Source organism: Moschus berezovskii, chromosome 4 (assembly GCF_049115385.1).
Source record: "Moschus berezovskii isolate FMDL1 chromosome 4, NW_MosBer_1.0, whole genome shotgun sequence".
Classification (NCBI taxonomy): domain Eukaryota; kingdom Metazoa; phylum Chordata; class Mammalia; order Artiodactyla; family Moschidae; genus Moschus; species Moschus berezovskii.
The window spans coordinates 71,937,174-71,959,927 of NC_142463.1; the positions used below are offsets into that span (position 1 = coordinate 71,937,174).

General features: G+C 37.1%; 1 protein-coding gene across 3 annotated transcripts in view; it reads left to right on the forward strand.

The window, feature by feature from the left end:
* FNBP1L (formin binding protein 1 like) overlaps nt 1-22,754 on the forward strand; it is a 123,387-nt gene that overhangs the window by 55,429 nt on the left and 45,204 nt on the right. For all 3 annotated transcript variants that reach the window (XM_088835507.1, XM_055401486.2, XM_055401487.2), the window contains exon 2: nt 13,073-13,188. In XM_088835507.1, coding sequence (XP_088691633.1) covers nt 13,073-13,188 — 116 coding nt within the window. The remainder of the gene's footprint in view (nt 1-13,072; nt 13,189-22,754) is intronic.

The following is a 22,754-nucleotide window of genomic DNA, read 5'->3' on the forward strand; positions in this document are numbered from 1 at the left end:
ACCAGAGATCAAATTGCCAACCGCCATTGGATCATCGAAAAAGCAAGAGAGTTCCAGAAAAACATCTACTTCTGCTTTACTGACTATGCCAAAGCCATTGACTGTGTGGATCACAACAAACTATGGAAAATTCTGAAAGAGATGGGAATACCAGACCACCTGACCTGCCTCTTGAGAAACCTGTATGCATGTCAGGAAGCAACAGTTAGAACTGGACATGGAACAACAGACTGGTTCCAAATAGGAAAAGGAGTACGTCAAGGTTGTATATTGTTACCCTGCTTATTTAACTTATATGCAGAGTACCTCATGAGGAATGCTGGGCTGGAAGAAGCACAAGCTGGAATCAAGATGCCGGGAGAAATATCAATAACTTCAGATATGCAGATGACACCACCCTTATGGCCGAAAATGAAGAAGAGCTAAAGAACCTCTTGATGAAAGTGAAAGAGGAGAGTGAAAAAGTTGGCTTGAAGCTCAACATTCAGAAAACAAATGGCATCTGGTCCCATTGCTTCATGGCAAGTAGATGGGGAAACAGTAGAAACAGTGACAGATTTTATTTTTTGGGATTCCAAAATCACTGCAAATGGTGACTGCACCCGTGAAATTAATAGATGCTTGCTCCTTGGAAGAAAAGCTATGACCAACTTAGACAACATATTAAAAAGGGAAGACATTACTTTACCAACAAAGGTCTGTCTGTTCAAAGCAGTGGTTTTTCCAGTAGTCATGAATGGATGTAAGAGTTGGACTGTAAAGTAAGCTGAGTGCCAAAAAGCTGATGCTTTTGAAACGTGGTGTTAGAGAAGATTCTTGAGAGTCCCTTGGACTGCAAGGAGATCCAACTAGTCCATCCTGAAGAAATCAGTCCTGGTTATTCATTGGAAGGACTGATACTGAAGCTGAAACTCCAATATTTGGCCACCTGATGGGAAGAGCCGACTCCTTGGAAAAGACCGGATGCTGGGAAAGATTGAAGGCAGGAGGAGAGGGGGATGACAGAGGATAGATGGTTGGATAGCATCACCAACACAGTGGATGTGATTTGAGTAAGCTCCAGGAGATGGTGATGGACAGGGAAGCCTGGCATACTGCAGTCCATGGGGTTGCAAAGAGTTGGACACGACTGAGAGATTGAACTGACTGAGAAAGTAGATCATTTTATCCTTTTAATAATGCATTATTCATGTGGTTTCCAAGATACCAAACTTTTCTGGTTTTACTCTTAATGTCACTAGTCATTCCTTCTCAATGTCTTTTGCTGGTTCCTCCTCAGTCCTTTGACCTCTAATTGTTGTTATGCAACAGAGCTTAATTGAGATTGCCTTCAGGATCATGTTTTATCATATGTCTTTGGGAAGACCACTTCTGTTGAATTCCAGGCGTGTTATTTAAGCACCTACTCAACATGTCCACCTGGATGTCCAGGGATATCAAACATAACTGTAAAACCAAAATATTTTTTACTTTGACCAAACTTGTTCACTTGTTCTCCCAGTTCAAAGCACTATATCCCTCTAGTTCATTGTGCTCAGAATTGATGTGTCTCTTTCACAGTGAATACACAAAACACCATAAAATTTTATTGGCACTGCCTTCAGAATATATCCAAAATCTTACCAATTTGTACCACTCTGCTGCTTCTGCCCTGGACTAGCCAACTTATCTCTGGTATGGATTATTGCAGTAGCCTGTCTCAATGTCTCTCTTGCTTTGAAACAATTTTTATCATCACAGATGCCAGAGTGATCTGTTTAAAAACCTGTCAGGCTTATGCTCAGGACCATGCAGTGGTCATCTCACTCTGTTTTAAAGCCAAGTCCTTATAATGGGAAGTAAGGCATGTGTGATCTGCATTCTGACCCCCCACATCTACATTTCAGCTGTTACTACTCTTCTCTTTCTCCTGTTCACTCAGCAGAGGTTGCTTATTCTTGCTCTTCCTGGAATACATCAAGCATATGCAGGGTTAATGTCTTGAATATTTTAACAACCAAACCGAAAACTGTATTAGTTCTTTAGGTAAGCAGAAGAAGTAAGGGTATCTATGGACTGTTACTCAAAATGATAGGCAGGAAGGCAGAATAAAAACACATCTGTTTACAATGAAAATTGAGTTGGAGAAGGATGAAATAGGTTCTGAGTGCTTCTCTTTAGTGAGGTAAGAAGCAAGATGACTAACTGAGAGTGACATAGATAGGATATGGTCTAAGTTTAAGTGAAGAAGCAAGGTTTAAGATAGTTGGTTAAGGTAATGGCATAGTGAATGGCTTCAGGCTAAGTAGCATTAACCTATTAAGTTAATAGGCACAGACTTAAAAGTATGACCTGTCAGCCTAGTTATTTCTTTTTCTTTTTTTTTTTTTATGTTGCTTTAGTGGGGTGGGAAATGGTTGATGAAGAATTAAATATAAAAACTAGGGTTGAAATCTGACAAAGCGAGTGGGCAAGGACATTCAGACTCTTTGCAAGGAGTGACTATAGTGATGACTTAGGAATCCAAGCTGTAAAGGTGGAGATGAAAACAGGAGCGGGGCGAGGAATAGTAATAATATGTGAGGATCCATGGATTGAGGTCACTTGAGGGGACAGAATTACAGACTTTGGGGTACTAGAGATATTGAGTTGATAGGGCTAGCTATCTGAGAAATGAGATTCTTGAAATTCATTGGGGAGAGAGGAGTGAGGCTAATGACAGTGGAGGTGACTATTGGATTGAGTTTCTACGGTAGTAGAGGAGAAAGTTCTATGAAGTAAAAAATATACAGAGGGATGTTGGAAAGATAACCTGGATAGATTCTGAAGTCACTAAGAGCTTAATATGTGAGTTTCCCAAATAAACAAGTTTGCATCTGTCTTTTCAAAAATAAAACCACAAGAAAATCCAAATAACTAAGGTAATTTTTAAAAACTTAGAATGTTCATTGGTTTACTTTGGAGGCAGATATTGTTGACCCTAAATTGTAAATTGATTTCTCAGATCCATGAGACTTAAAGAAGAAATTTCCACAGTCCCTTATGAATCAGAGAATGAGAAAAGTCAGTTCTGTTAGATCTTAAAAACGGTTTCAGTAGTACTTAGGTATTCAGAAGTGCTGGAAAAACGTTGGCAGAAAATTGGAGCCATAGAGTAAGCCCAAACTAGGACAGCAAAGTCATTATTCTACTTTTTAGTGAAGAAAGTCTTTTTTTTAATAGTTGTGACCCTTGGTGCTTTACTAAAAGCACTTTACTGGAACTTCATTTGGATGCAAGGCTTTACCAAAGTAATTAAGAAAACAAGGATTGAATATTTAGTAGTAACTTCTAAAACTTTACCATATTTTGTGATACATAAGACAGTTCTTTTTATTTAAATTACATTAAATATATCACTATATAGATAACATAAAATTCAGTAAATATAGTATTTATTGCTACCTTATTTCTCTAAGTAGAATCTTGGAGCATCATATAATTCATTTGATTTATGCTGAATGGTGTAGACATTTAAATTGATGTCAGCCTTGATTTAGAATATTTTCCTTGTGCTCCCAAATAAATAGGGAAAATAACTTTAAACATTTTACAAAATTAAAAGACAGTGCCTGAAGGAAACAAGAACTTTCTTGGTTTTCAAAATGAAACGGTAAGGTTTAATCACTGTACACCTTTGATGGAGAGATACATTTCACAGAAGCTATGGTAAGAGTGAACGTTTTAGAAAAGGAATTAAGGCGATGACTAAGGCACGGAAATGGAAGAAGCTGGACTGGCTATAGTAATCTAGAATAAGTCCTAGAAATAAGATCATTGCTAAAAGTGGAAAGAATAAGGAAGTGAGGATAAGTTACCTATTTTGATGATAATATTTTTATTTCTAATCTATAGGTGGTTTCAGAATAATGCTTGATTCTTTAGTTTGTCTTTCCACAACGTTTTCTAGCAGGGAGACGGTATGAAGGCTTTAGGAGGTATTGCTTTTGAAGAACTGAAGTCTTAGGATTCTAATTTTTTTATTTGAGCTTTGTACTTTATTTTGTGGTAGTAAGAGTCATTCCTCCATCTCCAGCCATCTTCTCTCATGCTTCCAAATTGTTTTGCAGACTAATGCTAAGACTACTAAAGAAAGGGTAAATGACTTATCAGAAATGTTGTAAAGAGTGGTTATGACATTCAGTATGTGTTTGTATTAGGCAGTTTCTCACTTAGAGATTTTTGATTTGTTACTTTCATCAAAGTTTCCAGTGACCAAAAAATTTTTCCGGTCTTATATTTCTCTCCTGATAAAAGAGATGCATCATTTTAAGTAATACTATTCACAACTGTTACTCATTTAGATACTAAGAATATAAAACTGGCAGTGATTTTAAAAGATACTCTCTCTGGCTAGTTATGCGTGAGCAAGGCAGGTAAGTATTCTGGACATCAGCTTCAATATTTATAAAATGAAGGGTCTAGAACCATTGTTTAATAATAAACATTAATTACTATATACTTATTTATCAAATAATAGCATGTTGTGGTAGAAAGAAAATGAGATTGGAGCCAGAGGTTGAAGTCTTTCATTTTAGAAACTTAGTTTTCCCATTTGTAAAATGCTTTATCAGTAGTTTTGCAGGTGGTATCTGGTAATATAGGTGAAACTTTGTAAGTTCAAAAGTATATATATTATAAATAGAATGGTTATTCAGTCAGGGAGTAAGTGCCTTGTATGTGCTGAACTGTGTGATGAAGTTCACTTTCTTATCTTTTCTGATTTTAAAATTTATTAAGTCATTGAATTCCATAAAAATATTAAAATCATTATGAGTAAAGGAATTTATTTGTTTTCATTTGTTTCACTGCTTATTTTTTAATTTTTTGAAAATTTATTGAAGTATAGTTGATTTATATTGTGTTTAATTTTTGCTGTATAGCAAGGTGACTTAGTTATACATAATTATATTTACCATATGGTTTATCATAGGATATTGAATATAGTTCCCTGTGTTGTATAGTAGGACCTTGTTGTTTATCCATCCTGTGTTTGCTTTTGCTAATCTCAAACTCCCTGCCTTTCCCTCCTCTACCCCTCTCTTCTTTGCAGCCACAAGTCTATTCCCTATACCTGTGAGTCTGTTTTTGTTTCATAGATATGTTCGTTTATGTCATATTTTAGATTCCACACATAAGTGATATCCTGTGGTACTTGTCTTTCTTTTATTTAATTTTTTTTTAGTGGCCACATAGTATTCCATTGTGTGTGTGTACCACATCTTATTCATTCATCTGTTGATGGACATTTAGTTTGCTTCCATGTCTTGGCTATTTTGAATAGTGATTGGGGGTGCATGTATTCTTTAGAACCACATTTTTCTCTGGATATATGCCCAGGAGTGGGATTGCTGGATCATAAAGCAACTCTAGTTTTTTCAGAAACCTCCATACTATTTTCCATAGTGAAATGTAAGTCGCTTAGTCATGTCCGACTCTTTGCAACCCCATGGACTATACAGTCCATGGAATTCTCCAGGACAGAATACTAGAGTGAGTAGCTTTCTCAAGGGACCTTCCCAACCCAGGGATCAAACCCAGGTCTCCTACACTGCAGGCAGATTCTTTACCAGCTGAGCCACCAGGGAAGCCCTGTTTTCCATAGTGGCTGTACCAATTTACATTTCCCCCAACAGTGTAGGAGCATTCCCTTTTCTTCACACCCTCTTCACCGTTTATTATTTGTAGACTTTTTAATGAAGGCTAATCTGATTTGTGTGAAGTGGTACTTCATTGTAATTTTAATTTATATTTCTCTAATAATTAGTGATGTAAAGCTAATTTTCATATACCTATTGCCCATCCATATGTCATCTCTGGAGAAATATCAGTTTAGGTCTTTTTCCCATTTTTCGATTTGAGTTGTTTCTTTATTATTGAATTATAGGAGCTGTACAGAGGGAATGTAGCTTAACATAACAAGAGCTATTTATGACAAATCTACAGCCAGTATAATACTCAATAGTGAAGAGCTGAAAGCCTTCCCAGTAAAATCTAGAACAAGACAAGGATTTTCACTTTTACCACTTCTCTTAAACTTAATATTGGAAGTCCTAGCCACAGCAGTCAGACCAGAAAAAGCAATAAAAGATACTCAGATTTGTAGAGAAGAGGTAAAATTATCATTTTACGCAGATGACATGATACTAGAATAGAGAAAAACCCTAAAGGCTTCACACAGAAACTACTAGAACTGATAAATGAATTCAGCAAGGTAGCAGCATACAGAAATTGGTTGCATTTTTTAATATTAACAATGAAGTACCAGAAAGAGAATGTAAACAATCCCTTATAAAATTACATCAAAAAAATAAAATTCTTAATAATAAACCTCACCAAGGAGGTAAAAGACTTATATACTGAGAACTATAAAAAATTAATAAAGGAAACTGAAGATGACTCAAAGAAATGGAAAGATATCCCTTGCTCTTGGATTTGAAGAATTGTTGCTGTTATTCAGTCACTCAGTTGTGTCCAACTGTTTGTGACCCCATGGACAGCAGCACATCAGGCTTCCCTGTCCTTCACCATCTCCTGGAGCTTGCTCAAACTCATGTCCATTGAGTCAGTGATGCTATCTCACCATCTTGTCCTCTGCTGCCCCCTTCTCCTTTTGCCTTCAATCTTTCCCAACATCAGTGTCTTTCCCAGTGAGTCAGCTCTTCGCATCAGGTGGCCAAAGTATTGGAGCTTCAGCTTCAGCATCAGTCCTTCCAATGAATATTCAGGACTGATTTCCTTTAGGATTGACTGGTTGGATCTCCTTGCAGTCCAAGGGACTCTTCAGAGTCTTCTCCAATACCACAGTTCAAAAGCATAAATTCTTTTGGGAAAGAATTTGAAAAATAATACATGTGTATGTATAACTGAGTTACTTTGCTGTACTCCTGAAACTATGATGTTGAATGGTTTGCCTTGGAAATGAACTGAGATCATTCTGTCATTTTTGACATTGCACCCAAGTACCATATTTTGGACTCTTGTTGATTATGAGGGCGACCACCTTTCTTTTCTGGGATTCTTGCCCATAGTATAATGGGCATCTGAATTAAATTCACCCATTCCCGTCCATTTTAGTTCACTGATTCCTAAGATGTCTATGTTTACTCTTGCCATCTCCTGCTTGACCATGTCCATTCAACATCATAGTAATGCAAGTATATGCCCCAACCACTGATGCCAAAGAAGCTGAAGTTAATCAGTTCTGTTAAGACCTACGAGACCTAGAACTAACACCAAAAGAAGATGTCCTTTTTATCACAGAGGATTAGAATGCAAAAGTAGGAAATCAAGAGACACCTAGAGTAACAGGCAAGTTTGGCCTTGGAGTACAAAGTGAAGCAGGGCAAAAGCTAACAGAATTCTACCAAGAGAATGCACTAGTCATAGCAAACTCCCTTTTTCAACAACACAAGAGATGACTTTGCACATGACATCACCAAATGGTCAATACCAGAGTCAGATTGATTACATTCTTTGAGCTGAAGATGGAGAAGCTCTATATAGTCAGCAAAAACAAGACCTAGAACTGACTGTGCATCAGCTTCTTATAGCAAAATTCAGGCTTAAACTAAAGAAAGTGGGGAAAACCACTTGGCCAGTCAGATATGACCTAAATCGAATCCCCTATGATTATACAGTGGAGGTGAAGAATTTACCAGATCTAATCAAGGGATTAGATCTGGTAAATAGAGTGCCTGAAGAACTATGGACAGAGGTTCGTGATATTATACAGGAGGCATTGACCAAAACCATCCCAAAGGAAATGAAGTGCAAGAAGGCAATGTAATTGTATGAGGAGGCTTTACAAATAGCTGAGGAAAGAAGAGAAGCAAAAAACAAGGATGAAAGGGAAAGGTATACCCAACTGAACGCAGAGTTCCAGAGAATAGCAGGGAAAGACGACAAGGCCTTCTTCAATAAACAATTCAAAAAGAAATAGAGGAAAACAACAGAATAGGAAAGACTAGAGATCTCTTCAAGCAAATTTGAGATATCAAAGGAACATTTTATGGAAAGATGGGTACAATAAAGGACAGAAACAGTAAAGACCTAATAGAAGAGATCAAGAGGAGATGGCAGGAATACACAGAAGAACTATACAAAAAAGGTCTTAATGTCGCGGATAACCACGGTGGTGTGGTCACTCACCTAGAGCCAAACATCCTGGAGTGTGAAGTCAAGTGGGCCTCAGGAAGCACTGCTGCCAGTAAAGCTAGTGGAAATGATGGAATTTCAACAGAACTATTTAAAATCCTAAAAGATGATGCTATTAAAGGGCTGCACTCCATATGTCAGCAAATTTGGAAAATCCAGCAGTGGCTACAGGACTGGAAAAGGTCAGTCTTCATCTCACTTCCAAAGAAGGGCAGTACTAAAGAATGTTCAAACTGTCAGACAGTTGCACTCATTTCCCATGCTAATAGGGTTATACTCAAAATCGTTCAATCTAGGCTTCAGCAGTGTGTGAACCAAGAAATTCCAGAGGTACAAGCTGGGTGTAGAAAAGGCAGAGGAACCAAGATCAAATTGATAGCATTCACTGGATCATAGAGAAAGCAAGGGAATTCCAGAAAAACATCTACTTCTGTTTCATTGACTACCCTAAAACCTTTGTGTGGATCATAACAAACTGTGGAAAACTCTTATTAAAGAGATGGAAATATCAGACCCTGTTACCTGTCTCCTAAGAAACCTGTATGCAGGTCAAGAAGCAACAGTTACGACTTTACATGGAGCAACTGGTTCAAAATTGAGAAAGGAGTATGACAGGGCTGTATACTGTTACCCTGTTTATTTAACTTATATGCAGAGTACATCATATGAAATGCTAAGCTGGGTGAGTTACAACCTGGCCTCAAGATTGCTGGGAGAAATATAAACAACCTCAGATATGCAGATAATAGCATTCTAATGGCAGAAAGCAAAGAGGAACTAAAGAACCTCTTGATGAGGGTGAAAACTGGCTTAAAACTCAGTATTACAAAACTAAGATCATGGTATCTGGTCTTGTCATTTCATGACAGATAGAAGGGGGAAAGGTGGAAGTGGTGATGATTTCCTCTTCTTGGGCTCTAAAATCTCTGCAGATGATGACTGCAGCCATGAAATTAGAAGACGATTGCTTCTTGGCAGGAAAGCTATAACAAACCTAAACCGTGTATTAAAAAGCAAAAACACCACTTTGATGACAAAGGTTCGTATAATCAAGGCTGTGGTCTTTCTATTAGTTATGTATAGATGTGCAAGTTGGACCATAAGGAAGGCAAAGTGCCAAAGAATTGATGCTTTCGAACTGTGGTGCCATAGAATACTCTTAAGAGACTCTTGGGCTGCAAGGAGATCAAACCAGTCAATCCTAAAGGAAATCAACCCTGAATATTCATTAGAAGGACTGATGCTGAAGTTGAAGTTCCAATACTTTGACCATCTGATGCGAACAGCTGACACTGGAAAAGACTTTGATGCTGGGAAGGATTGAAGATGAAAGGAGAAGAGGGCAACAGAATGAGATGGTTGGATGGCATCACCGATTCAGTGGATATGAACTTGGGCAAAGTCTGAGATGGTGAGGGACAGAGAGGCCTGGCATGCTGCAGTTCATGAGGTCACAAAGAGTTGGACACAACTTGGCTATTAACAACAAAAAGGAAAGATGTGAAGATTATTCTCAACAGAAAGAACAGTGTTTTATGAGAAAACCGTGTAATAATCCCTGATAAAGCACTGTAGTAATAATTTCCTTTAGAAAGAATATTGAGATATGGTTGTAATTTATTCACTTCATTTCTAGGTAAGTAAAGGAAATTAAAGCTAGAAGTCTGCAGAATATTACAGTATATGTTTACTTTGATTAATTTTATAAAAATAATATCTTTGATATATAATTGATAGACTTTTTACAGTATTTCCAAATAAAATGGGGAGGGACTGTTGAAATGCTTTGTTTCACTCAGGTTTCCTGTTTTTCTCTTGTTGTTTTTGTTTACCTTTAATAAGTGGCTGTTAGCAGTATGCTTTCCTAGCAGGTATTTTCAAGAAAATTTGTTTCTTTAAGATAAAAGGGAAACTTTAATAGTGAATGAATAGCTGCTTTTCCAAAGAAACTTAAGCAATGGAAAAAACATTTTGATGATGAATATTTGGAAATGCATCCATCATTATAGAATTTTGTTGCTGAAAGTGATATGTCACCTACAACTATTATATCTGCACACTTAAAACATTTAGAAACAAATTTATTGCTTGTTTTAAAGTCAGTGTGAAGGAAGAGATGTGTGTGTTGGGGGAGGGAAAGAGGGAGATTTATTTATAAGGAGTTGGGTCACATGATTTTGGAGGTTTGGCAAGTCCAAACTGCAAGGTAGGGCCAGGGAGGAGTTGCAGTTCTAGCCCAGAGGCAGTCTGCTTGCACCCTGCTTGAAAGCCTGCTGGCAGCATTTCTTCTTGAAGGAAGGTCAGTTTTGTTCTATTAAGTCCTTCTACTGATTGAGTGAAGCCCACCCACATTATGAAGGGTACTGTGCTTTACATATTCCAGACTAAGCAATTTACATATTAATATTTTATCCAAAAATACCTTCACAGAAACATCCAAGATAATATTTGACTGAATATCTGGGCACTGTTGCTCAGCTAGATTGACACAAAAAAGTCATACTACAGTCATTTTCAGTGGAGTTTGAAACTCTTTGTTAAAAATATAAAAATGGAGTTTTTTCTGATTAGTTGGTTAAAATAACACTGACATTTAACCAAATTTTTGCATAAAATGGAATTGGAAGGTATAGTCAACAGTTGACTTTTTCCATTTAGATCTTTTTATATCTTTGTGAGGTGTCATTTATTTCCCCAGCTGTGACAGCCACTAAATTTAATCTAAATGTTTCAGTTTATAACCTAGGCATTCAGATTGCTTTATCATTAAATATTAAACCAAGATTTTAGAAATAATGAAGCATGTCGAATTCATTGCTTTTATTAAAATTGTTGTTTCATATTGGTATTTTTAAAAAGTTATGGCCCCAAGGCTTTTGCTTTTTCATTAAAGAAGTAAAAAAAAAAGAACTATTTAATGCTTATTTCCACTAGGGACAAGAGAATAGAGCTAATGGGGGATCATTAAGTTGAGCTATGCTACATAAACCCATGATGACCTAGGCGCTGACTCCTATGGCAGGTTGTGTGGAAGCTGCGGGCATCATTGACAAAGTCAATGTTAAGACAGGAGCGTGAGCCCCCAGCAAGGTGAGCTGTCCTACCTGCTAGCTGGCTGGACTGTATGCTCATGGAGGGCAGGGCTGGGGCTGAGTGTTCCTTTGTCCCCAAGGAACTTGGCACATGGCAAGTGCTCAGTAAACATTGTGAGTTAATAAGCAGGTTAAAAAAATGTTTATTTCATTTTTGTTTCTTTTTAAAATTTCTATTTTTGTGGGTTTCATAATTATGTAATACAGTACCATAGTATATATAATTATAGGTAATCTACATATAGGAATATTCAGAAATTTTACTGATTGGGGTATATAATAAAAAATTTTTGAATATTTCATCTAGAAGATAAGGAAGTTTAATGTAAAATTTGATGACGAGGATGATGGGAAGAAGCCTTAAAGCCCTTTGGTAAATGAAGGGTAATTGTTTTCAGCTTTGGACTTTTCTTTTTCTGGAATGTTTTGTTGTTGTTATTGGGAGTTTTTAAGTTTGAAATAGAATTCACATTTATAGTGGGAAATATTAACTAACATACCAATTAAATTTACTGAGCAGTGCATTCCCTTGCTGTTTTCAAATCTACTTTGGTAGCCAAATAATAATGGAAAAGTGCATGAAAGAATAGAATTAGAGTAGTAATACCAGACTATGAAAGTTGGGTGAATTCTGTCTCTGCTGTTTAGTTAGACTTTACTTTTATAAATAGAATTTTATAATGATTTAAAGTAGGGAAAGAAGGGACTTCTGTGATGGTCCATTGATTAAGATTCCATGCTTCAGAGGTGTGGGTTTGATTCCTGGTCAGGGAACTAAGATCCCTCATGCCACTTGATGTGGTCAAAAAAAATGTTTTTTTTATGTAGGGAAAGACAAGGCATATATTTTGAAATGATTTATTTGTAAATAACACATGTGATTAAACCATGGGTGATTTGGAAAGATAAAACAACTAGAGATATAGAAAGGGATGATACCTGAATGTTTTGAATATTGATATTTAGCATTTTGATCTCTGGATATCTTTAATATAGGAGATGCAAAGGGCACCAAGTTATTAGCCAATTTGGAAATTATTCTTGAAGAATAGGAAATGATGCTTTTTCAGGCAGCAGGTAGATGGGAATATCTTTTGGAGACTGCAAGAGCCTTGCAGAATAGTGATCTTTATGTGTTAATATCATGTTTCCTGTACTGTGTAACACTTTATGAATGACTATAGTCCTATTGAGATGGGTGATGGGACTCCCATTTTATGGAAAAAGTATAAAGTGCGTTTGTAACTTGCCCAGGGTCAAAACGAACTGTAAATGCAGAGCCCAGATTTTGAACCCAGGTTTATTTGATTCTGTTCAAACACTTCTTCACTGAGAGTCTGCTGTGGGCTGGGAATAGTGCTTGTACCTTAGGAGTTCAGAGTAGAATAATACATGACTCCTGCCCTCAACATAGTGTTGCAAGTGAATAAGGTAGTAATCTATAGGGAGCCTTGGGGAGCCAGAGAAAGACCATTTAGCTCAGTCTGAAATTTTAGGTTCATTTTCTGTCTGAACTGATCTCAAGGAAGGAGTAAGAGTTAATTGCAAAGAGATGATCTGTGGAGAGTGTTGCAGCCAGGAGGAACCACATGTGTAAAGATATTTAGGCATAAAAATAGTGTGATTTATGCTGAAGAACATATTTCTGTGTGGGTCTTAAAGGATGAGATTGGTGGTGACCAGGAGAAAGAAGAGCCTGAGTTTTTCTTTTCATACGTGATTGCCTGGACAAATATCAGAAACTGGTTAAAATACTTGTGGATAAAATTCAGACTTTTCAGTGTGGTTTTATCTTCCTTTTCTAGGATCAGTTTGACAGCTTAGACAAGCATACACAATGGGGAATTGACTTCTTGGAAAGATATGCCAAATTTGTTAAAGAGAGGATAGAAATTGAACAGAACTATGCGAAACAATTGAGGTAAGTTACATTTTTTTTTCCCAGTTCTCAGAAATGAAATTACATGTTTATAAATAGTTAGCTTTAGATAAATGTGATACACCAGGAGTTGAATTCTGTGTTTTTCATCAGAGTTAGATTGAATTAGGTAACTGGTTTGTTTTAGTGACTGGTTTAATTGTCTAGTATCACAATGAATATTGGCTGGCTAGATCATGAGCAGCTTTCATTCCAGAAAGATACTTAAAATTAAACAATCAGAAAGTAAAATTCCAGGAGAAAGAAATAACTTAGTAATGTTAATAATTTTGTGATTTACAGTTTTATTCCTCTGAACTTTTTGCATTAGTAATCTTTCCAAAATATTGAAAATTTCTCCAGTTTCTCATTTCTTCATAGTTTCTAAGACTTAGAAAGTGAGTGTGATGAGCTGTGTTTCTTTCTGTCAAAAAGTAGATGTATATCACTGATAAAAGAGACTCTGGAATATGTGTTAGGAGATAAAAATTTTTTAAGGGAAAATTTTAAGCTTAAAACAAATGGAACATCTTAAGATTTTATTCAAGCAGAAAATCATTGTTGGACCACAACCTGATAAATAGTTTTGCTGCAGCTTCAGTTCAGTTCAGTCACTCAGTTGTGTCCGACTCTTTGCGACCCCGTGAACCACAGCACGCCAGGCCTCCCTGTCCATCACCAACTCCCGGAGTTCACTCTAACTCTTGTCCATCGAGTCGGTGATGCCATCCAGCCATCTCATTGTCTGTCGTCCCCGTCTCCTCCCACCCCCAATCCCTCCCAGCATCAGACTCTTTTCCAGTTAGTCAACTTGTCGCATGAGGTGGCCAAAGTATTCCTTCCAATGAACACCCAGGATTGATCTCCTTTAGAATGGACTGGTTGGATCTCCTTGCAGTCCAAGGGACTCTCAAGAGTCTTCTCCAGCACCACAGTTCAAAAGCATCAAGTCTTCAGCAGTCAGCTTTCTTCATAGTGCAACTCTAACATCCATACATGCTGCAGCTTACTCAATAAAAATCGTGTTTGAAGCCTGAAGACGAGAAAACAGTGTAAGGTTCTAGGTTAAGGGGTTAGGATTCTTTATGTTGTATAGTGACAGAAAAATCCAACCCACAAGGCACACATGAGTAAGAGTCCAAGCATAATTTGATTTGTGGGTCACATGTGTTCAGGCTACTGTTTCTTGGCTCTTCTTCCCATTGTTGCCTTTATACTAGTTTTATTTAGTACCATCCTTTTTACCCGGTAGCTCTAGATTTCATATCTTCATAATCCCACATCCTGGGGAAGAATGATGATCTTTGTTGTGCATTTGAGGAGAGAAGATAGGAAGGGAAAGGGGGAAGGAAGAAAGTGAAAGGAGAGGGAGGAGATGGAAGGAGAGCAGAGTGCAAGCCTGTATCAGCTTCTCTTCTCCAGAAATCCCAGCAAAAGTCTCCTTTTGCTGACCCTGGTTAGATTATACGCTTATCCTGAACAGTTCATTGAAATGAGAATTAGATTGATTTATAGCTAATTAATTGCCCAAAAGAAATATACGGTAGTGGATCACAGAAGGAAGGGAGATTTTGAGTGATAAACTACATATGTCCACCATTTGTAGCAGTTTATTCAAGGAGCTGACTGGTTGTGGCCATGAGATAGACTAGTATGATGAATACTTATAATGATATACATACTACTATTTTGACATTTATTAAAATTGTAGCATCATGCTAATTTCTTGATCCATTTGCATCCTGTGTTTTTTTTTAAACAAAGTAATTTCCATATGGAAATATAAGCAAGGAAGCTACAAGTATATTAATAATAATTGTGATGATATTTTACCTGCCCAAAAGTTTTGGCTTGGGAACTTTACTGTGCAAGATTCTGGAAGCGTTAAAGGACCTCTGAAAAGTTAAAATAGCAGTAAAAAGAATGTATTCATGTGTGAACAATGAAAAATTTCCCTCATTTAATTTTTAGTTTGATCTCAACTCTAGCACATTGTTTTCTGGTTTTTAAGTATGCCAGTAAAAGTGAAGAGAAGAAATGCTACAGACAATAATATAGTGATGTGATGGCAGTGTGAAATGACAAATAACAAAGATTAAAATATTGCAAAAAACAAGATAAAATGTTTCCAGCTTAAAGGTACCTGTCAGTAAGGAAAAGATGAAAAATACTGTGGAGTATACAATTTAAACAAGTCAGATGTAGCAGCGTATTTAAACTTAAAAGGGTGTTCAGTCTATCAGTGTGAAAAGCAAGTTGTAGAACTGAAGGTACAGCAAGCTGTCCTTGCTTACTTGAGGTTGAGTATATAGCTATGTATAAAATTTGCGTGTATTCTGAAGAGATCTAAATAGGATATACCCCAAATTGTTGTACCCTGGTTACCCCTGGAGAATGAGAGTAGGGGATGGGAAGGGACAGGACTTACACTTGTTACTTGTAGTTTTAAATTATTGAAGTTTTTCTAGTGATTATGTAATCTTAAGCAAAGAAGATGATATATTTCAAAGACTATCACCACAAATTATAAAAGAAAAATTGGTAATTTATAAGGTAAACTGTGAGCACAATGCTGTATTTAGTTGTCCAGAATGACTTGGGTCTCCAGGGTTTCAGGGTGGCCAAGATTTTAGCAGAGTAAAAGACTGTAATCAAACTGCAGACTTGTCTGCCCTTCTATTATGTGACTGATAATAACGATTATAATTTTCACTTACTTGCAAAAAGATTTTGACACCACTTCTTTGGAGCAGGAGTGGTTAGAACCCACAATTACATGGTATGAAAATATACTTTTGTAGTGAGAAAATAGATGCTCTAGTTCAGTGATTTGCATCTTTTTTCTGTCCCAGCAGACTAAAGAAATTCAGTACATGTTCATCCTAACAGTGGCTTTCACTTGCAGTGATTCTCAACAAGAACAGGATTATTGGAAGGTGTTGAGGAATTCCAATAAAGAAGAGTTGGGAGGAGGCTTGTGTAACTTGAAAACCACAACTCCCTTTCCTTTGTCCACATTGATATTTGCTACTTTGGATAAATACTTAGTAAATGATTGAATTATCAGCTGCTTTTTATAGTATCTGTTTTGTCCAAAGGGAAGAAGTGTGCCTTGTTTATTTCCTTTTCTTTAATGAGGAAAATTCTTTTGGTTGACTCCCTCCTGTTTTGCTACTGCGGAGGAGGACAACTTCTTTTCATAGTGAGAACTCTTTTCTCTTCTAAATAATAACTGTATTCAGAATGTTAAATATTTTAAATATATTGCAGGATTAAATTTTGCAATATACTTTTGTAAATATACTTTTTATTTGCATAAATTTTCACATAATTTTGGTGCTCCCTAGTTTATTTTCTTCTGTCTTCTCTTTGTCTGTTTTGATGGCTTTGGTTTAACTTTATTTAAGTTTTGGTATTCACTTTTGGTAGTGATTTGAGGATGAGAATAAATAGAAAATAAAGCATCTAATTGTGTTTGGAGACATTCAGAAAACTTAGATTATGGCATCTGGTCCCATCACTTCATGGGAAATAGATGGAGAAACAGTGGAAACAGTGTCAGACTTTATTTTGGGGGGCTCCAAAATCACTGTGGATGCTGTTTGCAGCCATGAAATTAAAAGACGCTTACTCCTTGGAAGGAAAGTTATGACCAACCTAGATAGCATATTAAAAAGCAGAGACATTCCTTTGCCAACCAAGGTCCGTCTAGTCAAGGCTATGGTTTTTCCCGTGGTCATGTATGGATGTGAGAGTTGGACTGTGAAGAAAGCTAAGCGCTGAAGAATTGATGCTTCTGAACTGTGGTGTTGGAGAAGACTCTTGAGAGTCCCTTGGACTGCAAGGAGATCCAACCAGTCCATTCTAAAGGAGATCAGTCCTGGGTGTTCATTGGAAGGACTGATGCTAAAGCTGAAACTCCAATACTTTGGCCACCTCATGCGAAGAGTTGAGTCACTGGAAAAGACTCTAATGCTGGGACGGATTGGGGGCAGGAGGAGAAGGGGACGACAGAGAATGAGATGGCTGGATGGCATCACCGACTCGATGGACATGAGTTTGAGTGAACTCCGGGAGTTGGTGATGGACAGGGAGGCCTGGCGTTCTGTGATTCATGGGGTCACAAAGAGTCGGACACGACTGAGCGACTGAACTGAACTGAAAGCATCTAATTGTGTTTGGAGACATAGTTATAAACAGTCCAACCACGTCCATTTTGATGGATAATAAGTGGTGACTTTGAGTCACTTGGTAGAACTTTTCTTTGTTTGCAGACATAAAAAGTGGAAGTTACTCTAATAAATTTGTGCTATTGTATATGTATGACATGACTAAGTTTTCTTACATGAAAAAAAGCATTATGTATGCATAATGGTATGTATTATTTTTTTCTAGTAAAAATAATTACAGCAGTAAGTTCTATCATAGAGATTGCTGTATAAATTATATTTCTCTATTTTACCCCAGATCATTCCTTTTTGGCTCAAATGTGACAGTGTGGTACTGAAAGAAAAATAGATTGGATGACTAAAAATTACTCTTACCTTAACCAGAACAGAAATCTCTCTAGATTTCTTGGATCTTTTTTCTATTTCTGTACCTTGACAACCATGGCAACATAACTGGTACCTCTAGAGCTGAGTGAATATAAGTTGAATGCAAAAATGATAGAATGATCTCTGTTTCAGTTTAGAAATTAGGATCTCTTAACTATATGCTGCACCTTTGAACCATGTACTGCTTTCTATCCATGCTAGAGTTTATGTTATACATTATACATCAGTGTGAAGAGACTGCTCTACTAAGAGCTGTCCCCAATATTTAGGATAGGCTTAGATATAGAATAATGTAAATAAAACCAGTTTCTATTTTCTATTTAATTTTTATTATCTCATGCTTCTTTATCAGAATTTTCTCTTTCTGTGTTCCTGTTTAGTATCACAAGAACCTAGGGAGCTCATCTTTTGTGCTGACCTATGGAAAGTAGAGACTACTGTTAGTTTTGGTCGGCCATAGTTTAACTTTTGACTCTTTTGACTTCCCTGAGATTTTTTTTTTTTTTTTAATTGGAGGATAATTGCTTTACAATGTTGTGTTAGTTTCTGCTGTACAACAGAAAGGCTCATCACCTTAACAAGAATTGCAGTCTATTCCTGATTTTTATATTAAAATGTTTTGTTAAATGATGAAGCCAGACCTAACAAATAAAGCATAAAGCTCTTAAGAAAGAAAATAGAGACTTCCTTGGTGGTCTAGTGGCCAAGACTCAGCACTCCCAATACAGAGGATGCGGGTTTGATCCCTGGTCAGGGAACTAAATCTCACATGTTACAACTAAAAGACCCCACATGTGTCAGTTAAAAGGCCCTACATGTGGCAACGAAGGGCCCACATGCACCACAACTAAGACCAGGTGCAGTCAAATAATATTTTAAAAAAAGAAAATAAGTTCAAACCAGTTGTGTTAAACATGTTGATAGTGAGCTTTCCAATGAAAAGGATTTAAAGATCTTCTTTAAACAGCTATAAAGAATAAGAAGGCCATTAATGATGCTGGCTGTATAGATCACTTGGTTAATCTCTTAGCTTTTTCATAATACCTTTAGTATTTTTATTTCTAAGTTATTTGTAGCCATTTGAATTGTGTGGTAGTGTTTAAAATGAGATATAATGTTTATTTTATCATCCTAATGTTTAAAATATGGACAAATCAGATAAATTAAGCTATTTATTTGAATCTAGGACTATGTTGTATAGTTCTTCAATAATCTAATATTTAGAGGGAAAACAAGTTATCAACTTGCAGAGGAAAATTTCTCTGAAAAGTGTAATACTTAAATATGGGGCAGTCTGTTCCTTCCTCAGTCTAAATTGAGCAAATAAATAATTTTTCTCTTTTCTGTCTTCAACATACCAGAAATTACTCTTCTAAAAGATTTGCAGTTGCCTAGAAATCACATTGTTATGCCTATCACATCCTAAACAGTAATGAATTGTTGAATATATTCTTTGAGTATAGAGTGTGAAGCTGATATTATAGATACAGAATACAGAGCCACATTCACATCTTAGGGACTGTGTATCCTTGACATGGTAAAGATAAAGCGAAAGTAGGAACTGGCATTTTTAAGAAATAAGATACTTGGTTCACTTTCATATCCATTGAAACTTGTTTGAATTTCTTCTCCTAGGGCCTTCAGGCATAAATACCCAAGTCCTCTTATTTTTTCTTAATTTATTTTACGATCTGCCACCAGTAGAATGAAGCATTTTGAGAACGAAGCATGTCCTTTAAAAAAACAAATGCAGTATTCAGAATTTGTCTAATATCACTTGTACCTAATGTGAAATTTACTGTCTTAATCATTTCTAAGTGTCTATTTCAGCTGTGTTAAGTATATTCATCCTTCTGTGACCAATCCTTAGAACTTACTCATCTTGAGAAACTGAAACTCTGTGTATTAAACAACTCTCTCTCCATTTCCCCCTTTTTCTAGGCCCTGGCAATTCTACTTTCTGTTTCTGTGAAATTGACTAGTCTAGGTACTGTATAAGTAAAATCATACAGTATTTGTTCTTTGGAGGATGGCTTTATTTCACTTTTATCATTCAGATGCTAAATCGTGTACATCTCTTTGCGACCTCATGGACTGCAGCACACCAGGCTTCCCTTCCTTCCCTCATGGACTGCAGCATGCCAGGGGAAGATGGATAGAGATCCATCACTACCTCTTGGAGTTTGCTCAAACTCATTTCCATTGAGTCAGTGATGACATACAATCATCTCATCCTCTGTCACCCCCGTCTCCTCCTGCCCTCAGTCTTTCCCAGCATCAGGGTCTTTTCTGGTGAGTTGGCTCTTCGTGTCAGGTGGCCAAAGTATTTGAATTTCAGCATCAGTCCTTCCAATGAGTATTCAGGGTTGCTTTACTTTAGGATTGACTGGTTTAATCTCCTTGCTGTCCAGGGAACTCTCAAGAGTCTTCTCTAGCACCACAGTTTAAAAGCATCAGTTCTTTGGCACTCAGCCTTCTTTATGGTCCAAGTCTCACATCGGTACATGACTACTGGAAAAACCATAACTTTGTACTGACCTTTGTTGGCAAAGTGGTGTCTCTGCTGCTTTTTAATATGCTGTCTAGGCTTATCATAACTTTTCTTCCAAGGAGCAATTGTCTTTTAATTTCATGGCTGCAGTCACCATCCACAGTGATTCTGGAGCCCAAGAAAATAAAATCTGTCGCTGTTTCCACTTTTTCCCCATCTATTTGCCATGAAGTGATGGGACCAGATGCCATGATCTTATTTTTTTTGAATTTTGAGTTTTAAGCCAGCTTTTTACTCTCCTCTTTCACTTTCATTAAGAGGCTCTTTAGTTCCTCTTCACATTCTGCCATTAGAGTGGTGTCATGTATATCTGAGGTTGTTGGTATTTTTCCTGACAGCCTTGATTCCAGCTTGTGATTCATCCAGCCTGGCATTTCAAATGATGTACTCTGCGTGGAAGTTAAATAAGCAGGGTGACAGTGTACAGCCTTGACGTACTCCTTTCCCGATTTTGAACCAGTCTGTGGTTCCATGTCTGGTTCTAACTGTTGCTTCTTGACCTGCATACAGGTTTCTCAGGAGGTAGGTAAGGTGGTCTGGTATTCCCATCTCTTTAAGAATTTCCCACAGTTTATTTCACTTAGCACAATGTTTTAAGGGTTTATCCATGTTGGGAAGTATATCAGAATTTCCTTCCTTTTTAAGACTGAATATTATTCCATTGTATGGATAGTACCACATTCTGTTTATCCAATCATCTGTTGATAAGCATTTGGGTTTTTTCCACCTTTTTGGTATTGTGAATAGTGATTCTACGAACATGGTGTCCAAATATCTGATTCCCTACTTTCAATTCTTTGTGTGTATACCTAGAAGAGGAATTACTAGATCATATAGTAATTCTGTGTTTAATTTTTTGAGGAGTACCATACTGTTTTTTGTGAACTCCGGGAGTTGGTGATGGACAGGGAGGCCTGGTGTGCTGTGATTGATGGGGTCGCAAAGAGTCGGACACGACTGAGCAACTGAACTGAACTGATACTGTTTTTTGCAGTGGCTGATCTAGTTTGCATCCCTACCAGTAATACACAAGGGTTCTAATTTCTGTACATCCTTACCAGTGCTTATTATTTTCTGGGTCATTTCTTCCTTACTACCTTCCAATACTCCTTCCAGCCTTTCTTTCTCCCTTTTCCCCTTTCTCCCTCCCTGTCTTTTTCTCCATCCACCTGCCTTTTTTGGCTTCTTTTTGTGTGTTGGCTTCATTCTTTCAGTGCAGACTGACTTTTTTGCTGCACGTGGCAAGAAACATACTCACCAATTAAGTTTTGTGTTTGAGAGATTCGACTCTCATCCTGACCTCAGAGTTCTGGTACAAAACGTTTTCCATCTCTGGATCATTTAACTGAGACCCTCAAATAAGGTCATCTTTGTTAATCTGGCAACTCTTAAGCATGATAACTGTTAGACAGAGGGAGGGAAATTAAGACAGAAGATACTAGTCAGTCTCAGATATCTAATACTACCCTTTTGCCAGAAGAAATATGAAGTTGGTACAAAAGTTACTGCAGTTTTACATTGTTAAACTTTGCCATTTGATACGAGAATACATTCTTAAATACATGTTGGTATGTTATACATCATTTTAATACACTTTTCTCGCATTATGTTTTTTTGCTAGTGACTTATTACTTGCTGTTTTATATTTATTTTAGATTAGGAAAATGATGCTAGACAAAAAGCAAATTCAAGAGGTGTTTTTTTTTGAGTTCAAAATGGGTTGTAAAGCAGTGGAGACAATTTGCAACATCAACAGCGCATTTGGCCCAGGAACTGCTAACAAATGTTTATACAGGAAAGTGGTGGTTCAAGAAGTTTGGCAAAGGAGATGAGAGCTTTTAAGATGAGGAGTGCTATGGCTAGCCATCAGAAGTTGACAGTGACCAATTGAAAACAATCATCAAAGCCAATCCTCTTAAAACTACACGAGAAGTTGCCAAAGAACTCAGTGTTGACCATGCTATGGTAGTTTGGCGTTTGAAGCAAATTGGAATAGTGATAAAGCTCAGTAACCAGATGCCTCATGAGCTGACCACAAATGAAAAAAAATCGTCATTTTGAAGTGTCATCTTATTCTGTGCAACAACAACAATCCATTTCTCAACTGGATTGTGATGTTCAACAAAGTGGATTTTCTATGACAACTGGCAATGACAAACTCGAGGTTGGAGCGAAAAGCTCCAAAGCACTTCCCAAAGCCAGACTTGCTCAAAAAAAGGTCATGGTCACTGGTGGTCTGCTGCCAGTCTGATCCATTACAACTTTCTGAATCCTGGTGGAACCATTATATCTGAGAAGAATGCTCAGCAAATTGATGAGATGCACTGAAAACTGCAATGCCTGCAGCCAGCATTGGCCAATAGAATGGGCCCAGTTCTTCTCCCCGACAATACCCAACTGCATGTCACACAGTGAACTCTTAAAAAGTTGAGCAAATTTGCTTACGAAGTTTTGCCTCATCT